General features: G+C 45.0%; 1 protein-coding gene across 3 annotated transcripts in view; it reads left to right on the top strand.

Annotated features, from left to right (window-relative positions):
• Nucleotides 1-26,570, top strand: part of LOC115107503 (1-phosphatidylinositol 4,5-bisphosphate phosphodiesterase beta-1-like) — a 256,669-nt gene that overhangs the window by 6,334 nt on the left and 223,765 nt on the right. For all 3 annotated transcript variants that reach the window (XR_010460892.1, XM_065008903.1, XM_065008904.1), the window contains exon 2: nucleotides 3,585-3,662. Coding sequence is in view for 2 of the 3 variants with exons in the window: in XM_065008903.1 (XP_064864975.1) it covers nucleotides 3,585-3,662 (78 nt within the window). In the remaining variant the exon portion in view is untranslated. The remainder of the gene's footprint in view (nucleotides 1-3,584; nucleotides 3,663-26,570) is intronic.

The raw sequence follows: 26,570 nt of genomic DNA, 5'->3' as shown, positions 1-26,570 counted from the left end.
TCATTCAGCATTGTTGTAATTGTCATTATTACAAATATATATATAAAGAAGGAGCAGCAGCGCCTCTTCAACCTCAGGAGGCTGAAGAAATTCGGCTTGTCACCAAAAGCACAAACTTCTACAGATGCACAATCGAGAGCATCCTGTCGGGCTGTATCACCGCCTGGTACGGCAACTGCTCCGCCCACAACCGTAAGGCTCTCCAGAGGGTAGTGAGGTCTGCACAACGCATCACCGGGGGCAAACTACCTGCCCTCCAGGACACCTACACCACCCGATGTTACAGGAAGGCCATAAAGATCATCAAGGACAACAACCACCCGAGCCACTGCCTGTTCACCCCGCTATCATCCAGAAGGCGAGGTCAGTACAGGTGCATCAAAGCTGGGACCGAGAGACTGAAAAACAGCTTCTATCTCAAGGCCATCAGACTGTTAAACAGCAACCACTAACACTGAGTGGCCGCTGCCAACAGACTGACTCAACTCCAGCCACTTTAATAATGGGAATTGATGGGAAATTATGTAAAATATATCACTAGCCACTTTAAACAATGCTACCTAATATAATGTTTACATACCCTACATTATTCATCTCATATGTATACCTATATACTGTACTCTATATCATCTACTGCATCCTTATGTAATACATGTATCACTAGCCACTTTAACTATGCCACTTTGTTTACATACTCATCTCATATGTATATACTGTACTCGATACCATCTACTGTATCTTGCCTATGCTGCTCTGTACCATCACTCATTCATATATCTTTATGTACATATTCTTATCCCCTTACACTGTGCATAAGACAGTAGTTTTGGAATTGTTAGTTAGATTACTTGTTGGTTATTACTGCATTTTCGGAACTAGAAGCACAAGCATTTCGCTACACTCGCATTAACATCTGCTAACCATGTGTATGTGACAAATAAATTTGATTTGATATATAAAAATTGGCCGATTAATCGGTATCGGCGTTGAAATATCATAATCGGTTGACCTCTAGTGATATCGCCCAAAAAGTGTATATATAATATCCCATTTACATCAAAAATAGAGATTTGGTTGAAAAAATATATGTACTTATCCTTTAAGGGGAGGAGAATCTGGACCACATCGTTACTCAGATTGTCACTGGTTACCAGCCATCTTTAGATCTCTCAGTCTGATATACAACATCATCCATGAAATCCTCTGTGAAGTTTAGGACTAAAAGTTGTAACATTCTGCTGAAGACAAACACTTAGCCATGCCCAGACTTAATTTGTGTCATCGTAATACCATTACTCGATATAGTGCATCTTTCATCTGATTTGTTATGAATCATGGCATGCTTTTCATGTGTGTAAGTTGACCATTTGTGATTTTCTTTTCTTTCTTTCTGTTCTTTCTTTCTTTCTTTCTTTCCTTCTTTCCTTCTTTCCTTCTCTCGATTTCGCTCCCTCTCTCTCTCTCTCTCTCTCTCTCTCTCTCTCTCTCTCTCTCTCTCTCTCTCTCTCTCTCTCTCCTTCTCTGTCTATATGGAATAGAGTAGGATTGACACGATTGCAATCAACTCTGTTTAGAGCGGTCAGCGGGTACATCAGGTAACAGCAGTTCAGGTTACCCTGTTACAGGTGACCAGAACCCAATGATGATCTCTCACCCGCCAACCCTCTGTTTCCAGTCAGACAGCTATAGGCCGTAGAAATCTTCTAAATACTAGACCTCTTGGGCCAGTTTCCCAGATCCAGGCTAAACCTACTCCTGGACTAAAAAGGGATTCGCCATTGAATATGCTTTTTAGTCCAGGACTAGTAACTGACCCCCTAGTAACTAAGACAGTCCTTATTTTAAATCACAAGGGAGAAAAAAATATAAACATGTTTCATGAGCTGGAATAAATGATCACGGAAATGTTCCATATGCGCAACAAGCTTATTTATCTCAAATAGTTTTTATGTGCAAAAATGTGTTTACATCCCTGTTTAGTGAGTATTTCTCCTTGCCAAGATAATCCATCCACCTGACAGGTGTGGCATATTAAGAAGCTGATTAAACAGCATGATCATTACACAGGTGAATTTCTGCAAACTGTCAGAAACGGTCTCAGGGCAGCTCATCTGTGCGCTCGTTGACCTCACCAGGGTCTTGACCTGACTGCAGTTCGGCATTGTAACCAACTTCAGTGGGCAAATGCTCACCTTCGATGGCCACAGGCACGCTGGAGAAGTGTGCACTTCACGGATGAATCCCGATTTCAACTGTACCGGGCAGATGGCCGAGCAATTTTCTGATGAGCGCCATGGTGGCAGTGAGGTTATGGTATGGGGAGGCGTAAGCTACGGACAACGAACACAATTGCATTTTATCGATGGCAATTTGAATAAGACAGAGATGTCATGACGAGATCCTGAGGCCCATTATCGTGCCATTCATCCGCTGCCATCACCTCATACTCACCAGACATGTCACCCATTGAGCATGTTTGGGATGCTCTGGATCGACGTGTACGACAGTGTGTTCCAGTTCCCGCCAATATCCAGCAACTTTGGACAGCCATTGAAGAGGACAGGGACAACATTCCACATGGCCACAATCAACAGCCTGATCAACTCTATGTGATGGAAATGTATCTCTCTGAGGCAAATGGTGGTCACACCAGATACTGACTGGTCTTCTAATCCACTTCACTTTTTTTTAAGGGAGCTTTGACCAACAGATCTGTATTCCCAGTCATGGTAAATCCATAGATTAGGGCCTGTTTTGACTGATTTCCTTATATGAACTGAAACTCAGTAAAATCTTTGAAATTGTTGCATGTTGTGTTTCCATTTTTCTTCAGTGTATGTAATCTGCCCCCTCACATGATGTCATAGCACGCATACAACCTTCAACATAGTGAACAGCATACAGTAGTGGACCTATACCATTTTAAAAGGGCGGCTGTGGACTCTGGTCAAAAGTAGTGCACTATACAGGGAATAGGGTGCCATTTGGGAAGCTGACTTTGTCTTAGACACTTTTTTCAGAATCTATTATGTCTGATTCTCTGATGCAGCATGGGCGATATCTTGGAATCCTTTTGAAGAGTCCCAGCTTCACAGTGTGTCCAATTGTACTCTATGTATTCCTGTATGATTCATAAGGCCTAGGACAGGCAGACAGGAAGACAATCAGTCAGTGTGTTCAGCTGAGTGCTGTGCTGGGCTGGCAACTATGGACAGAAACGCCACAGCTTTTTATAGAATCAGCCAACAGTATCTGCCTTTGCTACGTTGTGTAAAGACGGCCCTGGGCTGGGACTGTTACTGTGTGTGTGTGTGGTGACATAATGCCTTGGTGTTGTCCTTTTGTATGATGGTGTCTGAAAGACAATAGCATACGCGGCAGGTTTCTTCTGTTTCAATACACACACGCGGCAGCTCTCTCCTGTTTCAATCAAAGCCCGCTGTTTTAAGCACAGCGGAACGGAAGCAGCTCTCTGTCGCATTCAATCACGCAACAAAATGATACACACACTTTAACAACAATGTGCTCTGTTCAGCACACACATTTCTAGCTCTCACAAATGGAATGCTTTCCTCTCTCAACAGGACTCCACTACGGTGACCCCTGTGACCTTACGAGTCGACCCACAGGGCTACTTCCTGTACTGGACTGACCAGAACAAGGTAAGAACAAAGATATTACACAGAAGAAGATAATAACAAAGGAATTTCACAGATTGAAGATCATTTTGGTAACATCCCATTTCCTTTTCATAGTTGAGAGAACTTTGGTTGAACCAGGAAACAGTTGTTTATTTGTAAAGGTAGACATGTCAGAGATACTCTTCATTTAGATGGAAGTGCCTTTAGAAGGAATTGGGTTGTCCACAGTGTAGCACTGAGAGATAATGTTGCTCTATGAAACTGTAGACGCAGCATCCCAGCACCACTCCTAAAATACTACCCTAAGCAGGTGAGGCAGGACATACTCACAGATCAGTGGTCAATGTCCTGCTCAGGGTGGGTTTTGTTGGGGTAGAACTGGAGTTGACAGCTACTCCCTCTCCCCACTTCCCCTCATAATCAACAACAACAACAACAACACACAAGTCACAAGCAATATATTGTTTGAGTGGCTCTTGGCAGTCGATGCTAGGCTCATACTAGCTTTACCTTCTTACTGCAATCCTATGTGGGAGGTGATCTGAGCTGAATCAGTGACATTTGCACAGGCAGCTATCCCTAGAAACCACCAGGGTCACATCTGTCCTTACTACAAGAACCAGTCAGAGGAGAGGGGAAAATATATAGCCACTACCCCCTAAGAGCGGAGGCTATTAGTAAAGAGAGCAGGAAAAGACCAGAGGTGTGTGTGTGGGGGGGGTGTAGAGGTGGCGTCTCAGTCAGCAGTCCTGTCCCTGCCCCGGTCTGGTGGTATAGTGAAATAACTCCATCTGTTTCAACACAAAATCAATGGCTCTAACTGTGACTAGCTCTGCTGAGGCACACACACACACACACACACACACACACACACACACACACACACACACACACACACACACACACACACACACACACACACACACTCCAGACACGTAGATAATATAAAGCCAGCAAGTCATCACTTCTGCCCTCTGCAGTATATAAATACAGACAGCTTGCTACTGGCCCTGATTTTTACTTACCACATAATTACCTCTGGTTCTAAGTACATTAATGTACCCTTGCAATTTGTACCTTAAAAGGAGACAATAGTGTACCTTAGGGGACAAGATAGTAAAGGTACAAAAGCATACCTTTGGAAAAGGTACACATTTGCCCTTTTAGGGTATCACCATAGGGACAAAGCAGCTTGTTCTTTTTAAGTGGCAAAAATGTAGCTCTAAAAGGTTTTTAGCTGTTGGTCAACACTGCAGGGTGTAATGCCTTATTTGCATATTTCCCAGGGTGCCTTTCAAGTGAATTTTAGTTACCAGTACCACCCATGACTGTGTTTGCTAGTGACAGAGTCATGTTTGTTGCATTCAAAGGCCTTCAGGACCATAACCTTCACATAGTGAGTGCCTAAGTGAATATTTTATATTTGAAATTAAACTCTTTATGACAATACATGACATACTGTAGGTCATACACAATGGTCTGAAACTGCTGGGTTGCAGGCCACATCAGGCAAGTCATGTTATGCTGGCTTTCAAAGTGATATGAAATTCCTATTGGAATCCAGACAGATTTAGGATTTCCAAACATGTTCAATGAGCATGCAATCAATGAGCATGAAAAAACACACATAGAATTTTTGTTTTTATCAACCTGCAATTGGACATACTGGGAAATATGATAGTGATGGGTGTGGTTTTTGAGAGTATGTGATGACTGTACCTTAATATTCAAAATATTGTGAACAAAAATGTACCATTATACTAGATTATCTGCATGTACCGTGTGAGATTATATGTGTACCTCTGAAGGTAAATTGTGTGTTTTTAAAAATATTTTTGTATCCCCGGCAACAATACTGTACCCTAACCGTACCATTTTTTTCTGAGAGTGTACTATCAACAAACTATATTTCTCCCTAGCACAGAGTATCTCCCTGTAGGAACACAGAGGTGTGTGTCTGGAAGAGAATGTGTATTTGTACAGTATGTGTGTGTACATGCCTGCACATCCTGTATACACAGTGTTAACGTACCGTTACAATGTGTATTCGTGAAGGATGGATGGGGGGGGGATCAGTACAGTAGAGTATTGGGACGCAATATCATTTTGATTATCGATTCTACACATTTTTTTTATTCAAATCTGCATTTCTCCTCTTATACTTTGGCCCCAATCTTCTTTATAAAAGGCGAGGCAACATGTTTTCAGCTCTTTTATTTCCCGGACTGATCAACACTTGTGTTTATTATGGCTCTCTCTTGTCCCTCTGCAGCAGACAGACAGTATAGTGAAATGTGTCTGGAACAGCGAATCGCAGTACAATAGCTGTGTCGAATTGCAATCGTGATGCATATAGTATCGTAACACATATTGTATAGACACTTAAGTATGGGGGTAGTATCTGATGTGAGGTCCATGCCTTGGTTTTGAAGGTGTGTGCTTTATGTGTTTGTTTTTTTGGCGTACCGTGATAAATGTACCATTACCCACGTCCTTACACATGTGCACTGTCCTGTCCACTGTGTGTGTGTGTGTGTGTGTGTGTGTGTGTGTGTGTGTGTGTGTGTGTGTGTGTGTGTGTGTGTGCGTGCAACATCCTGGTGGCCTGCAGAGCTGGAGCATTCCTTACATTCCTCAGGGGAAGAGAAGCAGTGGACAGATCGTGCCTCTATAGCTGTTACACACACACACACACACACACACACACACACACACACACACACATATACAGCTTATTGTAGTATTTACTCAGCCGACCATGTGTGTGGGGGAGCGTGCATGCATGCGTGCATACATTTTTTATAAAAGCCTGTCTCACGAGCACAGTCACGATTGCCTCTATTTGTATCCCTTAGATTAAGTTTTACAGGGAGACTGCCAGGCAGTTTAGTTTAAAGGGGATTACGTACTTTTGTTCAGTGGTGGTAGTTATCCAGGTGTTTGTATGTGGTTGAGTGGGATCAAGACATCTGGCCGGAACTATTCAATGCCATGTTTCAGTGCAAAACCGAAGAACGTGCCCAAATCCTCAAACCGCTCAGTGAGAGAGATCCTGGCACTGAGTCGTGGCACTGTGTGCGTGCGTATGTTTGTGCATGTGTGTGTCTGTGCATGCGTGTTTGTGAATGAGTCCAGCATCCCAGCATCTGTGTCTCTCTCCCATGTTGTATTCTTAAACAGACCGCCGGTATGTAAACTCACGCGGTCATAATACTGAGATGTTAGTGTGTGTGTCTCCAAGTCCATTTGTCTCTTGTTTTATGTCCCCGTGTGTACTCCCTCAACCCGACCAGACCTAATCCGCACCCCTCGGAATCACGTACATGCACAAATGTGCACACACACACACACACACACAAAAACAAACACCACCAGGCCAAAAGTTCAGTCATCACTCATCACCGATATTGTCTTAACAGAGGATTAACATGACACACACCTCTGTACGCTACGGCCAATGTTGTTGGCTAGTTTACATATCCCTGTCGTTCCATAGGCAGTGTCATGGCAACTAGAGAACAGCCTATCTCAGTCACTATCAGCACACAAAACATTTGGCTATAAATTTTACATATGGTGTGTGACACACACACACACACATTCCTTCACTGCCCAACAAGCAACAGGTGCCTCTGTGAAGGGTATAAATAAAGTATTCTCCCATTGGTGGAGAGCGCTTCTCAGGAAAGCGTTGCGTAATCTGGAGTGTTTGATGGACCTCACCAAATGAACAGCCATTTGGTCTAGTTGCCATGGTAGCCTTGAAATGCCAGGTGCAGTCTTCTCTTATTCCGTCTTCGGATTTTCAATGAGTTGCTTTTGTTATCGATCTCATCTGATGTTTGCGCTCCATTCAGGTTATTGGAGCTGCGTGTGTCCGTGCGTATTGTGCATGCATTCGTGCGCGCGCGCGTGCCTGCATGTGTGTTTGTGCATGTGCGTGTGCGTGCGTGTGTGTGTTGTGAAGGAGGGTCAGGGAGAAGGGTGGAAGGTTTCTCTAGGGACACTCCAGTTTCAGATCCCAGCCTCTCTCACTAAATGGCATGTCTCTCAGTTACAGTTGGTGGTGAGGCAAAGATGGTTTTGTGCATAGTATAGTTGCGCTACACAGATTTGAATAGAGTATTACAGAATTGAATAGAATAAGAGATGTGTAAATGAATTACCCTTCAGCGTATTGTAGTATTTGCAGCTGTGCTCATCTACAGCCTGGGAAGGCAGCTAATCTCTGCAAGAGTAGCCTTTTTGACTTGAAATAAGTGTTGTTGTTGATATAGTCTGGATAGGGTAATTCTAGTTACCCTAGTGCTACCTTACCTAGCTTCCTACTCTATCATTGCTTTGAACTGCTGAATTCTCAGTACTTGTGGCTGTGAAGTGTTGGAACATTGACTTGGACTGGTTTCAGGTCCATTTGTGACTGCTAATTGGTGGCTGTGTCCGTTGGAGGGGGTAGTTTTCTTCACCTCTGCTAGGCAATCAGCAATTATAGGGCCGTAAAATAACTTTTATTTTTTCATGTTTTTCATGTTTTGGATCTCAAAATTACAAGTTCTTAATAGAAAAAAACGAATAAATTGGGCGTTCCAAGTCCACAACAATGCTTAAACCACATCAAGAGACCACTTTTGAGGTCTTTGAAAAATTTGTGGAATGTAGATTTTTGGGTGTAGTTACCCTTCAATTCCAGTGCATCTTACCAGAAGATTTTTTATTAGCATCATCGCTAACGGCTACACAAAGTGTTAGACGCGCACACTGCACATACACAGATAGGGGGAATTCTCTTTGCCTCTTGGATTTGGAGGAAATACGAATCACTGGTGCAGTCTGTTCATGTCTTATGATAAACTTGGGAACATTTATTTATTTGGTTCCCTACTAAGTTCAATAAATGTTACGATATTGTTGAATTCCATTTTAATGTCTGGATTCTTGATTCTGTCCGCGTTCTCCGCATTAAGGATTTTATAGGGCCCTACAATTAGTGTTAGTACTTTAGTCTCTCCCAGTTTTTCAGCGGCTACAGTAAGCGGCAGTCTTGTCAGATGGTGGTGTTGTCTCCCAAAACGAAGACTGTCGCCAAAACAAAGACATTCTGCAGAATTGTTCTGCAATGTTACTCGAGGAAGGAAAGAGAGGAAGGCTTCACACCACTCTCTTACTTGGGTATGTTACCTCGTTATTTTCAGATGATCTAATTTTGCTCTTTTGTAGCTTTGTCAAGTATGTCTGTGATTTCCATGCCTGCTTACTCCTGTCACTATAGGTTTTACAGATGCGCCCCACCCCGTGGTTTCAACCCTTCTAATCTAGTGTACCCTGCACGCACAACCCATGTGGACATCCTAGTCTTTGGCAGCCTTTGAAACTGCCAATCTGTGGTCAGTCCCTTCACTTTTTGGCCCTGACAGAGACATGGATTACCCCAGAGAACACTGCTACTCCGGCTGCTCTCTCGTTATCTGACTATGTGTTCTCCCATAGACCAAGAGCATCTGGTCATCATGGTGGTGGCACAGGGCTACTAATTTTTCCTAAATGGAGATTCTCTTTTCCTCCTCTCTCTCTCACCTGTCCATCTCCTCATGTCACTTGTCCAATCTAGCTTAACATTGTTGTCATCTATCACCCACTAGGTCCTCTTGGAGAATTCCTCAATGAGATTGACACCTTGATAAGCTACTTCCAGACGATGGCTCACAGCTCATCATACAGGGCGACTTCAACCTACAAACGCCTGAATTCTACACATTTCTTTCCACAAATGTCTTTCCCCTCCTTGACTCTTTTGACCTCACCCTTTCCCAGTCCCCTGCCCTTCACAAGGCAGGCAATATGCTTAACCTCATTTTACTGCAATCCCCTCCAGATCTCTGATCACTACTTTTTAAATGTTCTCTCCGTCTCTCCTCCAACCCTACCCACTCAGCCCCTACCCAGATGTACATGTGCCATCACAATTGTTGCTCTTTCTCTTCAATAAAATGTATTTATAAAGCCCCTCTTACATCAGCTGATGTCACAAAGTGCTGTACAGAAACCCAGCCTAAAACCCCAAACAGCAAGCAATGCAGGTGTAGAAACACTGTGACTAGGAAAAACTCCCTAGAAAGGCCAGAACCTAGGAAGAAACCAGGCTATGAGGGGTGGCCAGTCCTCTCCTGGCTGTGCCAGGTGGCACCCCAATGGTTGAACTAGCTTCCCCCTGAAGCTAGGACAGCAGAGTCCCTGCCCATCTTCCAAAAACATCTGAAACCCTACATTAATTAAGACATCCCAGTCTTATAACCCCCCCCCCAAAAGGCACTTGCCTTTTCCTACCAACACTGACTTAGCTGATAACTTCTGCATTGAGAAAAATGTTACTTGCGACTGTGATCTTAAGATGAATGCAATACGTCGCTCTGGATAAGAGTACCAGCCTAATGACTAAAATGTCAATGTAATAGTTGTGGTTGGTCGTACAGTAGTAATAACATAGGTTTTAGTTTTAGTATCAGAGTAATGGACTTTAAGCAATAATATATCCACATGTTGAATCTCCCACACACACACACACCATGTCTTGCCTCCATTGTAACAGAGTTCCCAGACGGTGCAATTCTGTTGGATTCCTTGGCTGGAGCTGCTCCTTTCGTCAGCACTATGGGACAGAGACGGACGTAAATCTACAGCCAATACACCCACAGAAAACTTCTAGACAAGAGAGAGGGAAAGAGGGAGATATATGGGTAGGGGGGTACTGGTGGAGGGAGAGAGAGAGGGATGGCAAGTTATAGGAAAATGGTGGTGGCGAACAATGGAGAGAGAGGCAGGCAGACAGAGAGCTCGAGGGAGAGATACAGAGAGAGGGTTGAAGAGTACACAAGAGAGAAAGAGAGCTAGAGAGGGGTGAGGCGGGAGAAAACCTGGAGAGCTGGCCAGTAAATTTAGGACGGTTGGTTATGGGAGCCAAAGAGAGGAATTGATGAGTTTGCTTTCCTGGAAACAATCTCCCTTGTTCTTTCTATCATGTCAGCCATAGCATGGTGTCTTGCCATTTGTCTAATGAGACTATTTCACGGGACATTATCATTTTCAGACATGATTGAGTGTGACAGTTTCTTTTGATAGCTTTTTTGGGGATTGCGGACATTCTCCTGCTGTATAATTACTGTGATTATCTGTCGTTGTTAGCCGAGCGGCTCGCTGTTGTTTCCCTCCACGCAGTCTGCCTTGTGTTCAGCCAGTTGGCCGTAACACTGTGTGTGTGTGTGTGTGTGTGTATGTGTGTGTGTGTAGGACTGGATGACTCATAGACTTCATAACCATGACACAGAAATCGATGCCAGTGTAGGCATGCAGAGAGGACTGTCATCGTCCCTCAGAGAACAAGGACAGGGCGATATTGATATGATGTCTTGACATCGCAATGACTCGGAAATGATTTATCCGTTTTCAGGGCTGGACCGAACCAGGTCTCATCTAAGTCCCAGAGGCTCTCCACTCTCCACGGCTCTGACATTTGAATCAATCAGTCATTTGGAAACAGTGCGGTCCATAATGAGATGTGTCACCGACTTATTTTGCTGCCGTATTTCCTTGATGAGTTGTCACAATTTCTCTCCTGTACTTTCACAATAGGACGTGTCGTTGAGTGTCTCTCTTGGTATTTCTTCTATGGGATTTCCTGTAGGTGATCTTGCAGGTGACAGTTTGAGAAATGGACACTGACAGTCTCTCCTTGGTTTAAATGCCAGGCCCACTGCAGTTCTGGTGCCTCCACACTCGTTTGTATTTTCTAACAGGCTTAAGATGGAAAAGGGTCAAATCAATGAAAAAACTAACGGAAAAAAGTGAAAGTGGAAAATGATGACCTGCCAGACATGCCTGTATGGGAACTTAGACGCTGGAACAAAATATACATGTTCTATGTATTGCCAGGCTTCCTCTGATGAAGGTGACACGCTTTCTGAGCATCAACAGTGAAAGAGGGATGAAAACATTAAAACGCTGCCAGACTCTGATGGATTTACGGCGGTTGTATGACTAGAATCTATCCGTTGCCTTTCTTGAGGAGGGGAGCAACTCTGACCAAAAATATATATATATTTTTGCTTGGGTTAGCCCTGTTGGCCCTGCTCCTCTTTGTGAATTCTGATTAGTATTGCTTATTTTCCACTGCTACAGGCTACGGTGCACACACACACACACACACACACACACACACACACACACACAGTGGCACTGACCTCTGTTCATTTCCTCTCTAAGCTGTTGTACCTCATTCAGAAAAAGTCAAACCGTCAGAGAGAAGGGATGCTGCCTACACTCAGAAACACAAATGTGACAAAGCAAACTTCACTTCCAGCCAGTCTCTCTCTCTCTCTCATCACACGTCCCGCGTCCTTGTTTGAACTCACGTGTAACAAAAGCCAACGGCTGCTCTATTATACAGCTCTGAACGTATAACCTGGCAGAGGTAGTTTCATAGTGTATATATATATATATATATATATATATATATATGAGGTGGAACAGTAGAGAGTATGATGAGGCTTATCCTTCTCTCCGAGGTGACGTTATTTATAACGTTTATGTTGGCCTATTTCTGCGTGCACCCATTATTCAAAACCCTCCCCGACACCGCTCATTCAAATCACCTGACACGGTTCACACACAGAGAATACGGCACGCCAATTTGAATAACTGCTACAGCGAGCTCCCTCGGGATGTCAGTGGAAGAAAGCAAAGGGAAAGGCCCAACAGCAGGGACAAAAGACGCACTCTACACACCAACGTTATTTCATACACCACACCTGTTTGCACTGTACAAGTATGTGTTTCCACAAATTCCAAGGTGTGACAGAACATCCCCCCCCACATCTCTCGCTGTGTTGTTTACCTTTCATTGTCGAGAAGCTTCGAGTGAGCGAACAGTGCACACAGAGTACTGCGTGTGTGAAGTATGTATGTTATTGTTTGCCTGTGCTGGAGGCTATGTTCAATCAAAATGTGATGTGGACTAGAGCATTCTACAGATGGCTGACGGTGGAACAGACAGAACAGTCTTTATCGCCACAGAACAGAACACACCAGACCACAGCTCTCTCTCTCTCTCTCTCTCTCTCTCTCTCTCTCTTTCTCTCTCTCTTGTCCACTCCTGTCTCCTGCTCTCTCCTTCTATCTCTCTCCTATTCTCTTGCTCTGGTTTTATCTCTGTCTGACTCGGACACATGCACGGGTTCTTTATCCCACCTTCGCAGCTCTTCCCTTAGTTAGATATCATGCGTTGTTTTCTACAGTGATAATGAGATATTGTGAAAACCATTGATTAGAATATGTGATTTGTTTGTTGGAATATTCAACTGACAGCCAGCGAGATGTTAGTTTTGTTTGAATATTCAACTGACAGCCAGCGAGATGTTAGTTTTGTTTGAATATTTGACAGTGAGATAGTTTTTAATAGCCATTATCATATTATGATCCAGCAAGTGATTTGTTTGTTCAAACTGTACCAAGAAATATTGCCAAGTAGATTCTCGTTTCATCAAAGTGTCCTCGTTGTTCCCCGTGCAGTTAAGTTATTAATGGCTTGAGGTCTGTGGCTGTCAAGCGTCTGTACGGAGTGAGTAGAGCATGCGAATAGAAGAGTGATACGGCCAGCCACAGTCCTTTCAGTGCATTTCCAATAGCCAGCAGGAATATCACAGTATGGAGTACACACCACTTGTCCCTCTCTGTCAAGCGGCTAGTGCCTTCACACACACAAGGGTGACAGCAGCCAGTGACCATAGCAACGAAATAAACAAACATTATAGACGAGCAGAAAAAAAAGATTGCTGAAACAGATCGCACGCATAAAAGCGTAGTTACAGGCAACAGAAATTATTCATCAAAAAATGGATTAGAAAACAATGATTTTGGGCCTCCCGGGTGGCACAGTGGACTAGGGCTGTGGTCAGTTGCTGTGCCACCAGAGACTCTGGGTTCGCTAGGCCAATTGGCCGCACAATTGGCCTAGCGTCGTCCGGGTTAGGGAGGGCTTGGCCGGTAGGGATGTCCTTCTCTCATCGCGCACCAGCGACTCCTGTGGCGGCCCGGGCGCAGTGCGCGCTAAACAGGTCACCAGGTGCACAGTGTTTCCTCCGACACATTGGCGCGGCTGGCTTCCGGGTTGGATGCGCGTTAGTGTTAAGAAGCAGTGCGGGCTTGGTTGGGTTGTGTTTTGGAGGACGCACGGCTTTCGACCTTCGTCTCTCCCGAGCCCGTAGTTGTAGCGATGAGACAAGATAGTATCTACTTGGCACAATTGGCCAAGTTCGTCAGGTGAACGGTGTTTCCTCCGACCCATTGTTGCGGTTGACTTCCGAGTTAAGCGAGTGTTGAGAAGTACGGCTTGGCGGGTCATGTTTTGGAGGACGCATGACTCCCATTGGGGAGTTGCAGCGATGAGACAAGATCGTAAAAATAGTGTGTAGTTCCAGTGGTTTGCTACGCTGCTATATGTAAAAAAATAAAATAATAATAAGTAATAAACTACTAAAAAACACAACCAATATTTGAATATAGTTCAGCTCCCACCAAGCTACTACAAAATATAGTTTAATTACTAGTTGAACTACATGTAGTTCACTACTCCCCAACACTGCTCATTCGACTGCTATGAACCATAAAAGTGCAATTAAACGTGGAGTCTCAAATAGCCGCCTGTCCCTTTTAATAGCCGAGCAACGGCACACATTCCAGCAAATAAACGGCTGTATCATATAACCGCGGGTCTAAACTAATTGTTTCCGAGGTTTAATGTTTTGGTATGTTACATTAAATAATGAAATAATGACAACAAAAAAAGGATGCCACTCAGTTTTTGTCGTCAGAAAGAAAGCGCTACCCATTGGCTGCTAAGAGCTGAGAGCTGATAGCTAACCCTTGACATGTAGCTTACTGGCAAGCACAAAAACAGTCAACAACTTTGGGAGTACAGACCCCCAGAAATCGTCCGATCACACTCTAGTGGCGAAAGTAAGAACTGCCAAAAGTGCAATGTCAAACAGGAGAATAATAGAGAATAATAAACAGGAGAATAATAGATCCATATTAAGACTAAAGAAATGTGACACAGTGTGTAAATAATATCACATTAGTGCAGGAAATGAAGAAATTCATTACAATGCTGGATGGAAGTGAATGCTGCAAATAAATAATTAACTATGCAAATGAACAACAGTTGTGTGCATTAAGGAAATAGACACCTGGCTCAAATAGAAGCCTGTCTCTAATAAGAGTCGGTTGTGTTCAATGATTTAAGCCAATAAATGCCCGGGGCTATTATCAATTGAAGTTTTACGGTATGAGGCATCAACAGTCCCCAGGATCTCCTTAAAAACTTTCACCATTCATGAATATCGACTGCTGTGATCAATAAGCACCCAAATATTGAGACCATCCCGCTCTTGCAGCGGTGCATTTTTAAGTCAATTCATCGAGTTGGGCTCCTCTTTAATGGATTGATAGAGGGGGTTGGTGTGACATCAGTGACCCCAGGGTAAGATGCTACTCTGGTTGGTTTGATAGAGGGGATTGGGTGTGACATCAGTGACCTCAGGGTGAGATGCTACTGTGGTTGGATTGATAGAGGGGATTGGGTGTGACATCCGGGACCTCAGGGTAAGATGGTACTCTGGTTGGTTTGATAGAGGGGATTGGGTGTGACATCAGTGACCCCAGGGTAAGATGGTACTCTGGTTGGTTTGATAGAGGGGGTTGGTGTGACATCAGTGACCCCAGGGTAAGATGCTACTCTGGTTGGTTTGATAGAGGGGATTGGGTGTGGCATCAGTGATCTCAGGGTAAGATGCTACTCTGGTTGGTATGATAGAGGGGATTGGGTGTGACATCAGTGACCTCAGGGTAAGATGGTACTCTGGTTGGTTTGATAGAGGGGATTGGGTGTGGCATCAGTGATCTCAGGGTAAGATGCTACTCTGGTTGGTTTGATAGAGGGGATTGGGTGTGACATCAGTGACCTCAGGGTGAGATGCTACTGTGGTTGGATTGATAGAGGGGGTTGGGTGTGACATCAGTGACCTCAGGGTAAGATGGTACTCTGGTTGGTTTGATAGAGGGGGTTGGGTGTGACATCAGTGACCTCAGGGTAAGATGCTACTCTGGTTGGTTTGATAGAGGGGGTTGGGTGTGACATCAGTGACCTCAGGGTAAGATGGTACTCTGGTTGGTTTAATAGAGGGGATTGGGTGTGACATCAGTGATCTCAGGGTAAGATGCTACTCTGGTTGGTTTGATAAAGGGGATTGGGTGTGACATCAGTGACCTCCGGGTGAGATGCTACTCTGGTTGGATTGATAGAGGGGATTGGGTGTGACATCAGTGACCTCAGGGTGAGATGCTACTCTGGTTGGTTTGATAGAGGGGATTGGGTGTGACATCAGTGACCTCAGGGTGAGATGCTACTCTGGTTGGATTGATAGAGGGGATTGGGTGTGACATCAGTGACCTCAGGGTGAGATGCTACTCTGGTTGGTTTGATAGAGGGGATTGGGTGTGACGTCAGTGACCTCAGGGTGAGATGCTACTCTGGTTGGTTTGATAGAGGGGATTGGGTGTGACATCAGTGACCTCAGGGTGAGATGCTACTCTGGTTGGTTTGATAGAGGGGATTGGGTGTGACATCAGTGACCTCATGGTGAGATGGTACTCCGGTTGGTTTGATAGAGGGGATTGGGTGTGACACCAGTGACCTCAGGGTGAGATGCTACTCTCTTAGACATGTTTTTTCGAGAAGGGTTCTCCGGCTGTCCCCATAGGAGGACCCTTTTGGGTTCCATGTAGAACCCGATGTAGAAAGTGTTCTACATGGAATACACAAGGGTTCTACCTCGAACCTAAAGGTTTCTACCTGTAACCAAAAGGGTTCTCCTATGAGGACAGCCGAAGATCCCTTTAAGGTTTTCGATAGCACCTTTTTCCCCCTAAAGGGTCATAATAGAGTTATCGTATGACAATGCAGCGATCCACGGCGTGTTAGGTCCGTTGTCGTTTTGATGTGGTTGAGTACTCAAAGAACCCCTTAAGCATCCAGTGCTGTGATTTGACTAGCCAGTAGCCACGCTGCAGTCTAGCCCGGTGGATCCTTTCTGTATAGAGAGGCCTTCAATCTCAGACATTTAACCCGGGGCCTGTTGATGTCTCAGAGATAGAGAGCTGTGGTTTAATAGAGCAGTATAGGAGATAGAGCAGCCTTGGCTGCATCTCAATTGTCTAAAGTAGCTTCCTCTCACCTTGCCTCCGTTGGATCATTCTCTCTTCCCCTATCTTCCTCTCTCTCTCTCGCTCTCGCTCTCTTGCTCTCTTGCTCTCTCATTCACACACACTCACAAATGTTTCAAAATGACACATATTCTTAATCATTACAGACCTCGTTTAATTTAATCGATTTCACTCGAGGAATCTGGAATGACAGATTAAAGCAGCAATTATATTTTAAAGATATGCATATACAGTGCCAGTTTGTTTCGGTAAATGAATGAGTGAGAGAGTGAACACGTGAATCAGTGAATGAGTGAACCAACGACAGGAGACGTCCTTTTTCTGAGTTCCTGAATTAGCATTAGCGTGTCTATGGGATACTGAGTGGAGATTAGCATTAGGCTAATGAGCGGTGACTCCATTTGGGCTAATGAATCATTAACCACCCTTTCAGAGGAAGCTGTTTACCGCCTTCACTTTCAGAACCCCCCTCACTTTCAGTCCTTACTAGCAACCAGAAACCCTACTATTCACTCCACTTACTCATTTAGCTGTCTTTCTAAATCAGGGTGGCTTGTGCATGTCACAGTGTACTTTGTATCCCATTTCCCTGGTAGACAGTAATAGAGGCATTGGATGGGGAGGATGAAATATCCATTGCTTTCCCCTGCTGCCTCCCAGTCATTTTTCCTGGTATTTCCATTAGTGAAAGGTTACACAATATCGCTGTGTCTGTCTCTTCCATATGAGTAATAACACCATTAGTTGGTGTTGTAATTATCTAGCTGTGGTCCATCTCTTAGAGGTACAGTAATGTGAAACCTAATCGCCTCATTAACACACAGTGGACACACAGCCACCCAGTGTGATAGCCATTATACAGCCAGACTAGTCTCACACAGACGTTTATAGACACACATGTTCACACTCACACACATGTACACACATACACCGCAAACGCACACACACACTTCAAACCATAGATCTACCAAAGCAGGGTACCCCCCCCACCCCCCTCTCCAGCCACCAGCTCTTACTCTGACAATACCTTGATGTCTGGAAGGAGACGTTTGGGGGCGATTAAACAACAATCTACATTTCAATTACATTTGGTCAACTTGATTTGCCCCCGAATGGCAGTTGTAGCTGCGTCTGCCATGTGACAATGCAGACAACAAAGAACCAACAGACATCAAATAGATACATAACAAACATCATAAATTAACAAGTCCCTTGACACGTAACAACGATTCAAAAACGGATTCAAACTGACAAGCTCTTAGCCTCTGGACCCATTTGATGAGGCCAGTCGAGGAGATTGGATTGTCCATCTCCGGACTTCTCCTGGATTCTCCCCCTGGTCCCCCTCTCGTCTCTTCTCCTCGCTCCTCTGTCCCATTTGAGCTGCAGAGCTCCGGAGCCTAACTGTGCCAATAATGTGGGTCAGAAGCCTCTCTTCTCCTCAGCCTGTCGATTCAATTTGGCGAGATGATAAGGAGGTCTCAAATTGAACCAGCTCAGAGGTATTGTGGTGCTGTGGGGAGACTGACGTACTTAAAATACGACTGGCCTCAGAGAACGTTCCTCGAGAGAGGAGAAGATGAGAGAGGGGGTGAGAATGAAAGAGTAAGAGAGAGACGGAGAAGACACAGACAGAGAGAATAAGAGAAGAAGAGAGAGATGGGAGAAGACACAGACAGAGAGAATAAGAGGAGAAGAGAGAGACGGGAGAAGACACAGACAGAGAGAATAAGAGGAGAAGAGAGAGACGGGAGAAGACACAGACAGAGAGAATAAGAGGAGAAGAGAGAGATGGGAGAAGACACAGACAGAGAGAATAAGAGAAGAGAGAGGCGGGAGAAGACACAGACAGAGAGAATAAGAGGAGAAGAGAGAGACGGGAGAAGACACAGACAGAGAGAATAAGAGGAGAAGAGAGAGATGGGAGAAGACACAGACAGAGAGAATAAGAGGAGAAGAGAGACGGGAGAAGACACAGACAGAGAGAATAAGAGGAGAAGAGAGAGGCGGTAAACAGAAAGGGAGAGAAGACCGGTACAGAGAGAATAAGAGGAGAAGAGAGAGGCGGGAGAAGACACAGACAGAGAGAATAAGAGGAGAAGAGAGAGTCGGGAGAAGATACAGACAGAGAGAATAAGAGGAGAAGAGAGAGGCGGGAGAAGACACAGACAGAGAGAATAAGAGGAGAAGAGAGAGACGGGAGGAGAAGACACAGACAGAGAGAATAAGAGGAGAAGAGAGAGGCGGGAGAAGACACAGACAGAGAGAATAAGAGGAGAAGAGAGAGGCAGGAGAAGACACAGACAGAGAGAATAAGAGGAGAAGAGAGAGGCGGGAGAAGACACAGACAGAGAGAATAAGAGGAGAAGAGAGAGACGGGAGAAGACACAGACAGAGAGAATAAGAGGAGAAGAGAGAGACGGAGAAGACACAGACAGAGAGAATAAGAGGAGAAGAGAGAGGCGGGAGAAGACACAGACAGAGAGAATAAGAGGAGAAGAGAGAGGCGGGAGAAGACACAGACAGAGAGAATAAGGAGAAGAGAGAGGCAGGAGAAGACACAGACAGAGAGAATAAGAGGAGAAGAGAGAGGCGGGAGAAGACACAGACAGAGAGAATAAGAGGAGAAGAGAGAGACGGAGAAGACACAGACAGAGAGAATAAGAGGAGAAGAGAGAGACGGGAGAAGACACAGACAGAGAGAATAAGAGGAGAAGAGAGAGGCGGGAGAAGACACAGACAGAGAGAATAAGAGGAGAAGAGAGAGGCGGGAGAAGACACAGACAGAGAGAATAAGAGGAGAAGAGAGAGGCGGGAGAAGACACAGACAGAGAGAATAAGAGGAGAAGAGAGAGACGGGAGAAGACACAGACAGAGAGAATAAGAGGAGAAGAGAGAGATGGGAGAAGACACAGACAGAGAGAATAAGAGGAGAAGAGAGACGGGAGAAGACACAGACAGAGAGAATAAGAGGAGAAGAGAGAGGCGGTAAACAGAAAGGGAGAGAAGACCGGTACAGAGAGAATAAGAGGAGAAGAGAGAGGCGGGAGAAGACACAGACAGAGAGAATAAGAGGAGAAGAGAGAGTCGGGAGAAGATACAGACAGAGAGAATAAGAGGAGAAGAGAGAGGCGGGAAGACACAGACAGAGAGAATAAGAGGAGAAGAGAGAGACGGGAGGAGAAGACACAGACAGAGAGAATAAGAGGAGAAGAGAGAGGCGGGAGAAGACACAGACAGAGAGAATAAGAGGAGAAGAGAGAGGCAGGAGAAGACACAGACAGAGAGAATAAGAGGAGAAGAGAGAGGCGGGAGAAGACACAGACAGAGAGAATAAGAGGAGAAGAGAGAGACGGGAGAAGACACAGACAGAGAGAATAAGAGGAGAAGAGAGAGACGGGAGAAGACACAGACAGAGAGAATAAGAGGAGAAGAGAGAGGCGGGAGAAGACACAGACAGAGAGAATAAGAGGAGAAGAGAGAGGCGGGAGAAGACACAGACAGAGAGAATAAGAGGAGAAGAGAGAGGCAGGAGAAGACACAGACAGAGAGAATAAGAGGAGAAGAGAGAGGCGGGAGAAGACACAGACAGAGAGAATAAGAGGAGAAGAGAGAGACGGGAGAAGACACAGACAGAGAGAATAAGAGGAGAAGAGAGAGACGGGAGAAGACACAGACAGAGAGAATAAGAGGAGAAGAGAGAGTCGGGAGAAGATACAGACAGAGAGAATAAGAGGAGAAGAGAGAGGCGGGAGAAGACACAGACAGAGAGAATAAGAGGAGAAGAGAGAGACGGGAGGAGAAGACACAGACAGAGAGAATAAGAGGAGAAGAGAGAGGCGGGAGAAGACACAGACAGAGAGAATAAGAGGAGAAGAGAGAGGCAGGAGAAGACACAGACAGAGAGAATAAGAGGAGAAGAGAGAGGCGGGAGAAGACACAGACAGAGAGAATAAGAGGAGAAGAGAGAGACGGAGAAGACACAGACAGAGAGAATAAGAGGAGAAGAGAGAGACGGGAGAAGACACAGACAGAGAGAATAAGAGGAGAAGAGAGAGGCGGGAGAAGACACAGACAGAGAGAATAAGAGGAGAAGAGAGAGCGGGAGAAGACACAGACAGAGAGAATAAGGAGAAGAGAGAGGCAGGAGAAGACACAGACAGAGAGAATAAGAGGAGAAGAGAGAGGCGGGAGAAGACACAGACAGAGAGAATAAGAGGAGAAGAGAGAGACGGGAGAAGACACAGACAGAGAGAATAAGAGGAGAAGAGAGAGACGGGAGAAGACACAGACAGAGAGAATAAGAGGAGAAGAGAGAGGCGGGAGAAGACACAGACAGAGAGAATAAGAGGAGAAGAGAGAGGCGGGAGAAGACACAGACAGAGAGAATAAGAGGAGAAGAGAGAGGCGGGAGAAGACACAGACAGAGAGAATAAGAGGAGAAGAGAGAGACGGAGAAGACACAGACAGAGAGAATAAGAGGAGAAGAGAGAGATGGGAGAAGACACAGACAGAGAGAATAAGAGGAGAAGAGAGACGGGAGAAGACACAGACAGAGAGAATAAGAGGAGAAGAGAGAGGCGGTAAACAGAAAGGGAGAGAAGACCGGTACAGAGAGAATAAGAGGAGAAGAGAGAGGCGGGAGAAGACACAGACAGAGAGAATAAGAGGAGAAGAGAGAGTCGGAGAAGATACAGACAGAGAGAATAAGAGGAGAAGAGAGAGGCGGGAGAAGACACAGACAGAGAGAATAAGAGGAGAAGAGAGAGACGGGAGGAGAAGACACAGACAGAGAGAATAAGAGGAGAAGAGAGAGGCGGGAGAAGACACAGACAGAGAGAATAAGAGGAGAAGAGAGGCAGGAGAAGACACAGACAGAGAGAATAAGAGGAGAAGAGAGAGGCGGGAGAAGACACAGACAGAGAGAATAAGAGGAGAAGAGAGAGACGGGAGAAGACACAGACAGAGAGAATAAGAGGAGAAGAGAGAGACGGGAGAAGACACAGACAGAGAGAATAAGAGGAGAAGAGAGAGGCGGGAGAAGACACAGACAGAGAGAATAAGAGGAGAAGAGAGAGGCGGGAGAAGACACAGACAGAGAGAATAAGAGGAGAAGAGAGAGGCAGGAGAAGACACAGACAGAGAGAATAAGAGGAGAAGAGAGAGGCGGGAGAAGACACAGACAGAGAGAATAAGAGGAGAAGAGAGAGACGGGAGAAGACACAGACAGAGAGAATAAGAGGAGAAGAGAGAGACGGGAGAAGACACAGACAGAGAGAATAAGAGGAGAAGAGAGAGGCGGGAGAAGACACAGACAGAGAGAATAAGAGGAGAAGAGAGAGGCAGGAGAAGACACAGACAGAGAGAATAAGAGGAGATTTAAATGACTTAAATGTAAAATGTAAATGAGAAGAGAGAGGCGGGAGAAGACACAGACAGAGAGAATAAGAGGAGAAGAGAGAGTCGGGAGAAGACAGACAGAGAGAATAAGAGGAGAAGAGAGAGGCGAGAGAAGACACAGACAGAGAGAATAAGAGGAGAAGAGAGAGTCGGGAGAAGACAGACAGAGAGAATGAGAGGAGAAGAGAGAGGCGGTAAACAGAAAGGGAGAGAAGACCGGTACAGAGAGAAAGTGATAGGAGTAGACAGAGGAACTGCAGTTAGCCCAGCAGAGAGAGAGAGAGGGGGAGAGTAAGAGTTAGGGGTAGAGTGAGAACATTGACATCGGCAGACAAGTGAGAAGAGAAACAGGGGAGCTGAAGTATTTCAGTCTTGTCTTGTTAGGCTTATTTTAAAGGTGATTCAGTTAGCATTGCCTTGGTACTTGTGTCTTTACTCAGATCATTTGTTTTTATGACTTGTCTCTACTTAACAGCCCTTAAAGTTGCTTGTTGTGATGGTAAAACCAATATTGTTTTTATTGTCTTTGGAAATGACTCACATTCTCTTTCCTAACAGAGGGATATAATGCAAAGCAGTAAATCTTTCTAAAAGATAGGCTTGAAATTGACATGGTCTAAGAGAGGCTTGCGTTTACACAGGCAGCCCGATTTTTTGACCAATCAGATCAGCTGTGTAAAAGATCTGATGTGATTGGAAAAAAGATTGGTGTCCCGCTAGCGGGACAACTTCCGGTGTGACTGGAGGGCGCGCAATTCAAATAAATAATCATCATAAATAAAACATGTAGTACATATACTACTAAGTGCAGCTTTCTTAATGAACCAGACAAGCAATAGTTATTTCTGTTTGTTTTATCAAAGTTAGCTGGCTAACTCATTGATCCTACTTTGTAGTATTACCCCTCTGCTCTGAGGGGAGGGATTTGGCTTGGACGGTCTAGTTTACAGATAGTTTGTCATTGGTTGACTGACCCCATATGTTTTTACATGCTCTTGGCGTAATATAAGGATGTGTGCCCTCTGTTGTTGCTGGTTATGAATACAGGTGTGATCATGTTGTTACTAAAGTAAATCACACAGTTACACCGAATAGCTCGAACAACAGTGTCTTTTCTTGTTGTTGCCCTCGCTCTGTCTGCTCGTTTACACCTGCACGCATTCGCAGAGACACGCGCACAGTCACTGGGTGAATCAAATAAACGGGTTCTATATTCATCCAGGGAGAGATTAATATTGTTCTCCCTTGGTGGCATTTCTCTGGATTATTTGTGGACATGTCAAACCAGCCAGGAGCTCCCTCTCTGAACCTACCACACACACACACACACACACACACACACACACACACACACACACACACACACACACACACACACACACACTCAGAAACACATGGACTAGAGAGAGAGAGAGGAGAGAGAAAGAGGTAGGCATACCGGTTGCTTGGCGTCCAGAGGGAAAATGAAAAATGTATTTCCATTCGCCTGCTTTGTTCTGACTTCAAAGGGGCTTCTCTGACAGCGAGGTGGAGGTGTTTAAATGAGCTGATGCATGAGATGAGAGCACACGTTTCAACTGCCGCCGCCAGCACTCACACACACACACACACACACACACACACACACACACACACACACACACACACACACACACACACACACAGCTCAACTTCAACACAACCATTCACCCTTCACACAAACACAGGGCTCAAACACTCCAACCTCAACCCAGCCTATTCACGTCAATAAAGGTGACTGAGCGAGAGAAGCTGCTTGAACCCTGCCGATTCCACTTCAACGAGGCAGCTTAACCTCGAATAGCTCTGTGTGAATCACTCATTCACAACGAGATCTGTAGGGATATGTCATGTGGGGTGGCGTGTGTAAGACAACTGTACCTCAGGAATCTCTGAGAGGGTACATGATAGGCACAACAAGGATAGACACACACATAGGAGGTGGAGTGTGTGAGCGTGCGTGCCTGTGTGTGCGTGTGTTTTTTTATGTGTGTGCGTGTGTTTGTGCATGCATGCCTATGTGTGTATGGAGGGATTTCAGTGCCAAAATAAACTGTATTTGAATTCAATATTTTTGTGTTATGTATCTGTTATTAAGGCTTTATGAATGAATGTATGTACAGTAAAGTGTTACAAAATATAGAATTTGAATATAGAATTTGAATCGAATTAGAATTTTTAAACTGAATGCAATATTCATTCAATTCAGTTTCAAATCATGAAATACAAGTTCAATTTATGAATTCAATGATTCAATTTGTTTAAATTCAATATTTAAATACAAAATCCAAGATATTAAATTCAAAAACAGACCCCCACAGATCACTGAAATCACCACACATTGCTCGTGGGTATGCGTACGTTTGTGTTGTTTAAGGATCTGAAGCTCCGTACACCAGTGAGAGGAGATATAGAAAGGCCAGCAAGTCTGCCTGAAGGAAGCTGCAGAGATAGAAGAGAAGACTTAAATTGTTTGGGGTGGGGGTTGGGAGAGGAGAGAAGGAGAGTGAAAGCAAAGCCTAGAGCTGTCATCTTCATACAGGAGGCCTGCTGTTGTAGAGAGGGAGTGAAGGATTGCGAGAGTGGAGAAGGGAGAGAGAAGAAGCCGATTTCCAAAGAGAGGGATTACAGCCAAAGTGAGGTAGCGAGGGATGGAGAGAAGAAGGAGGCAGATTTCCAAAATAGGCGATAGCAGGAGAGAGAAAAAGGGATGAAAGAGAGAGAGGCAGGCAGAGAACCAGAGATGAGAGAGAGGGATGGTAGAAAGAGAAGGAGCCTAGAGACTGCAGGGGAGGATGGAGGGCTGAGGGAAGCAGATTTCCTCCGTCGTTCCTCTCACCTCTGCTATCTGTGAAAAGCAGTGTGAGCATGTGTGTGTAAAACAAAGCTCCCTCAGGTCATTCTCGTAGATTTGATGTGTGTGGCCTCACCATTCTCCCTCACCTTCCATCCCTCGGCCGCCACCATCAGTCTCCCCCATACTCCCCTCCCTCATTCCTCTCCTTTCTTTACCTAGCACTCCCCCTTTCTCCACTGTCCCCTGCAATCTTCTCCCTCCCCCTCTTCCCCTTTTTCCCTCATCTACATTTATCCTCCCCCAATGCTCCATTCCCTCCCCCATCAGACCCACCCATCCCTCTCCTCTCCTGATGTCCCTGGACAGGACAGCAGCAAACTGCCTCTCTCTCCCCTAGTCTGAGCTGCCTCTCTCTCCCCTAGTTTGAGCTGCCTCTCTCTCCACTAGTCTGAGTTGCCTCTGTCTCCCCTAGTTTGAAGCAGAGAGAGAGAGAATTCTACAGAAAATATCCTCAGTGTACAATGTAACACACCACATATTCTATGCAGAGCAGAATTGGGACGATACCCGTCAATTATCAAAATCCAGAAAAGAGCCATTAAATTCGACAACCGCCTAAAAGGAAGCAATTCCCAAACCTTCCATAACAAAGCCATCACCTACAGAGAGATGAACCTGGAGAGAAGTCCCCTCAGCCAGCTGGTCCTGGGGCTCTGTTCACAAACACAAACACACCCCATAGAGCCCCAGGACTAGAACACAATTAGACCCATCCAAATCATGAGAAAACTAAAAGATAATTACTAGACACATTGGAAAGAATTAACCAAAAACAAAGCAAGCTGAAATGCTATTTGGCCCTAAACAGAGAGTACACAGTGGCAGAATACCTGACCACTGTGACTGATCCAAATTTAAGGAAAGCTTTGACTATGTACAGACTCAGTGAACATAGCCATGCTATTGAGAAAGGCCACCGTAGGCAGCCGTAGGCAGGTAGCAGTATGTGAGCTTTCTCAGGTCACTATTGGTGCAGTCAGTATTGGTTCATTTCTCAGGTCACTATTGGTTCCTTTCTCAGGTCACTATTGGTTCCTTTCTCAGGTCACTATTGGTTCCTTTCTCAGGTCACTATTGGTTCCTTTCTCAGGTCACTATTGGTTCCTTTCTCAGGTCACTATTGGTTCCTTTCTCAGGTCACTATTGGTTCCTTTCTCAGGTCAGTAATGGTTCCTTTCTCAGGTCAGTATTGGTTCCTTTCTCAGGTCAGTAATGGTTCCTTTCTCAGGTCACTATTGGTGCAGTCAGTATTGGTTCCTTTCTCAGGTCACTATTGGTGCAGTCAGTATCGGTTCCTTTCTCATGTCAGTAATGGTTCCTTTCTCAGGTCAGTATTGGTTCCTTTCTCAGGTCAGTAATGGTGTAGTCAGTATTGGTTCCTT

The sequence above is a fragment of the Oncorhynchus nerka genome, linkage group LG24 (genome assembly GCF_034236695.1).
Source record: "Oncorhynchus nerka isolate Pitt River linkage group LG24, Oner_Uvic_2.0, whole genome shotgun sequence".
NCBI lineage: Eukaryota > Metazoa > Chordata > Actinopteri > Salmoniformes > Salmonidae > Oncorhynchus > Oncorhynchus nerka.
The sequence above is the reverse complement of the archived record's forward strand: the minus strand, read 5'-3'. Positions and strand labels throughout refer to the sequence as shown.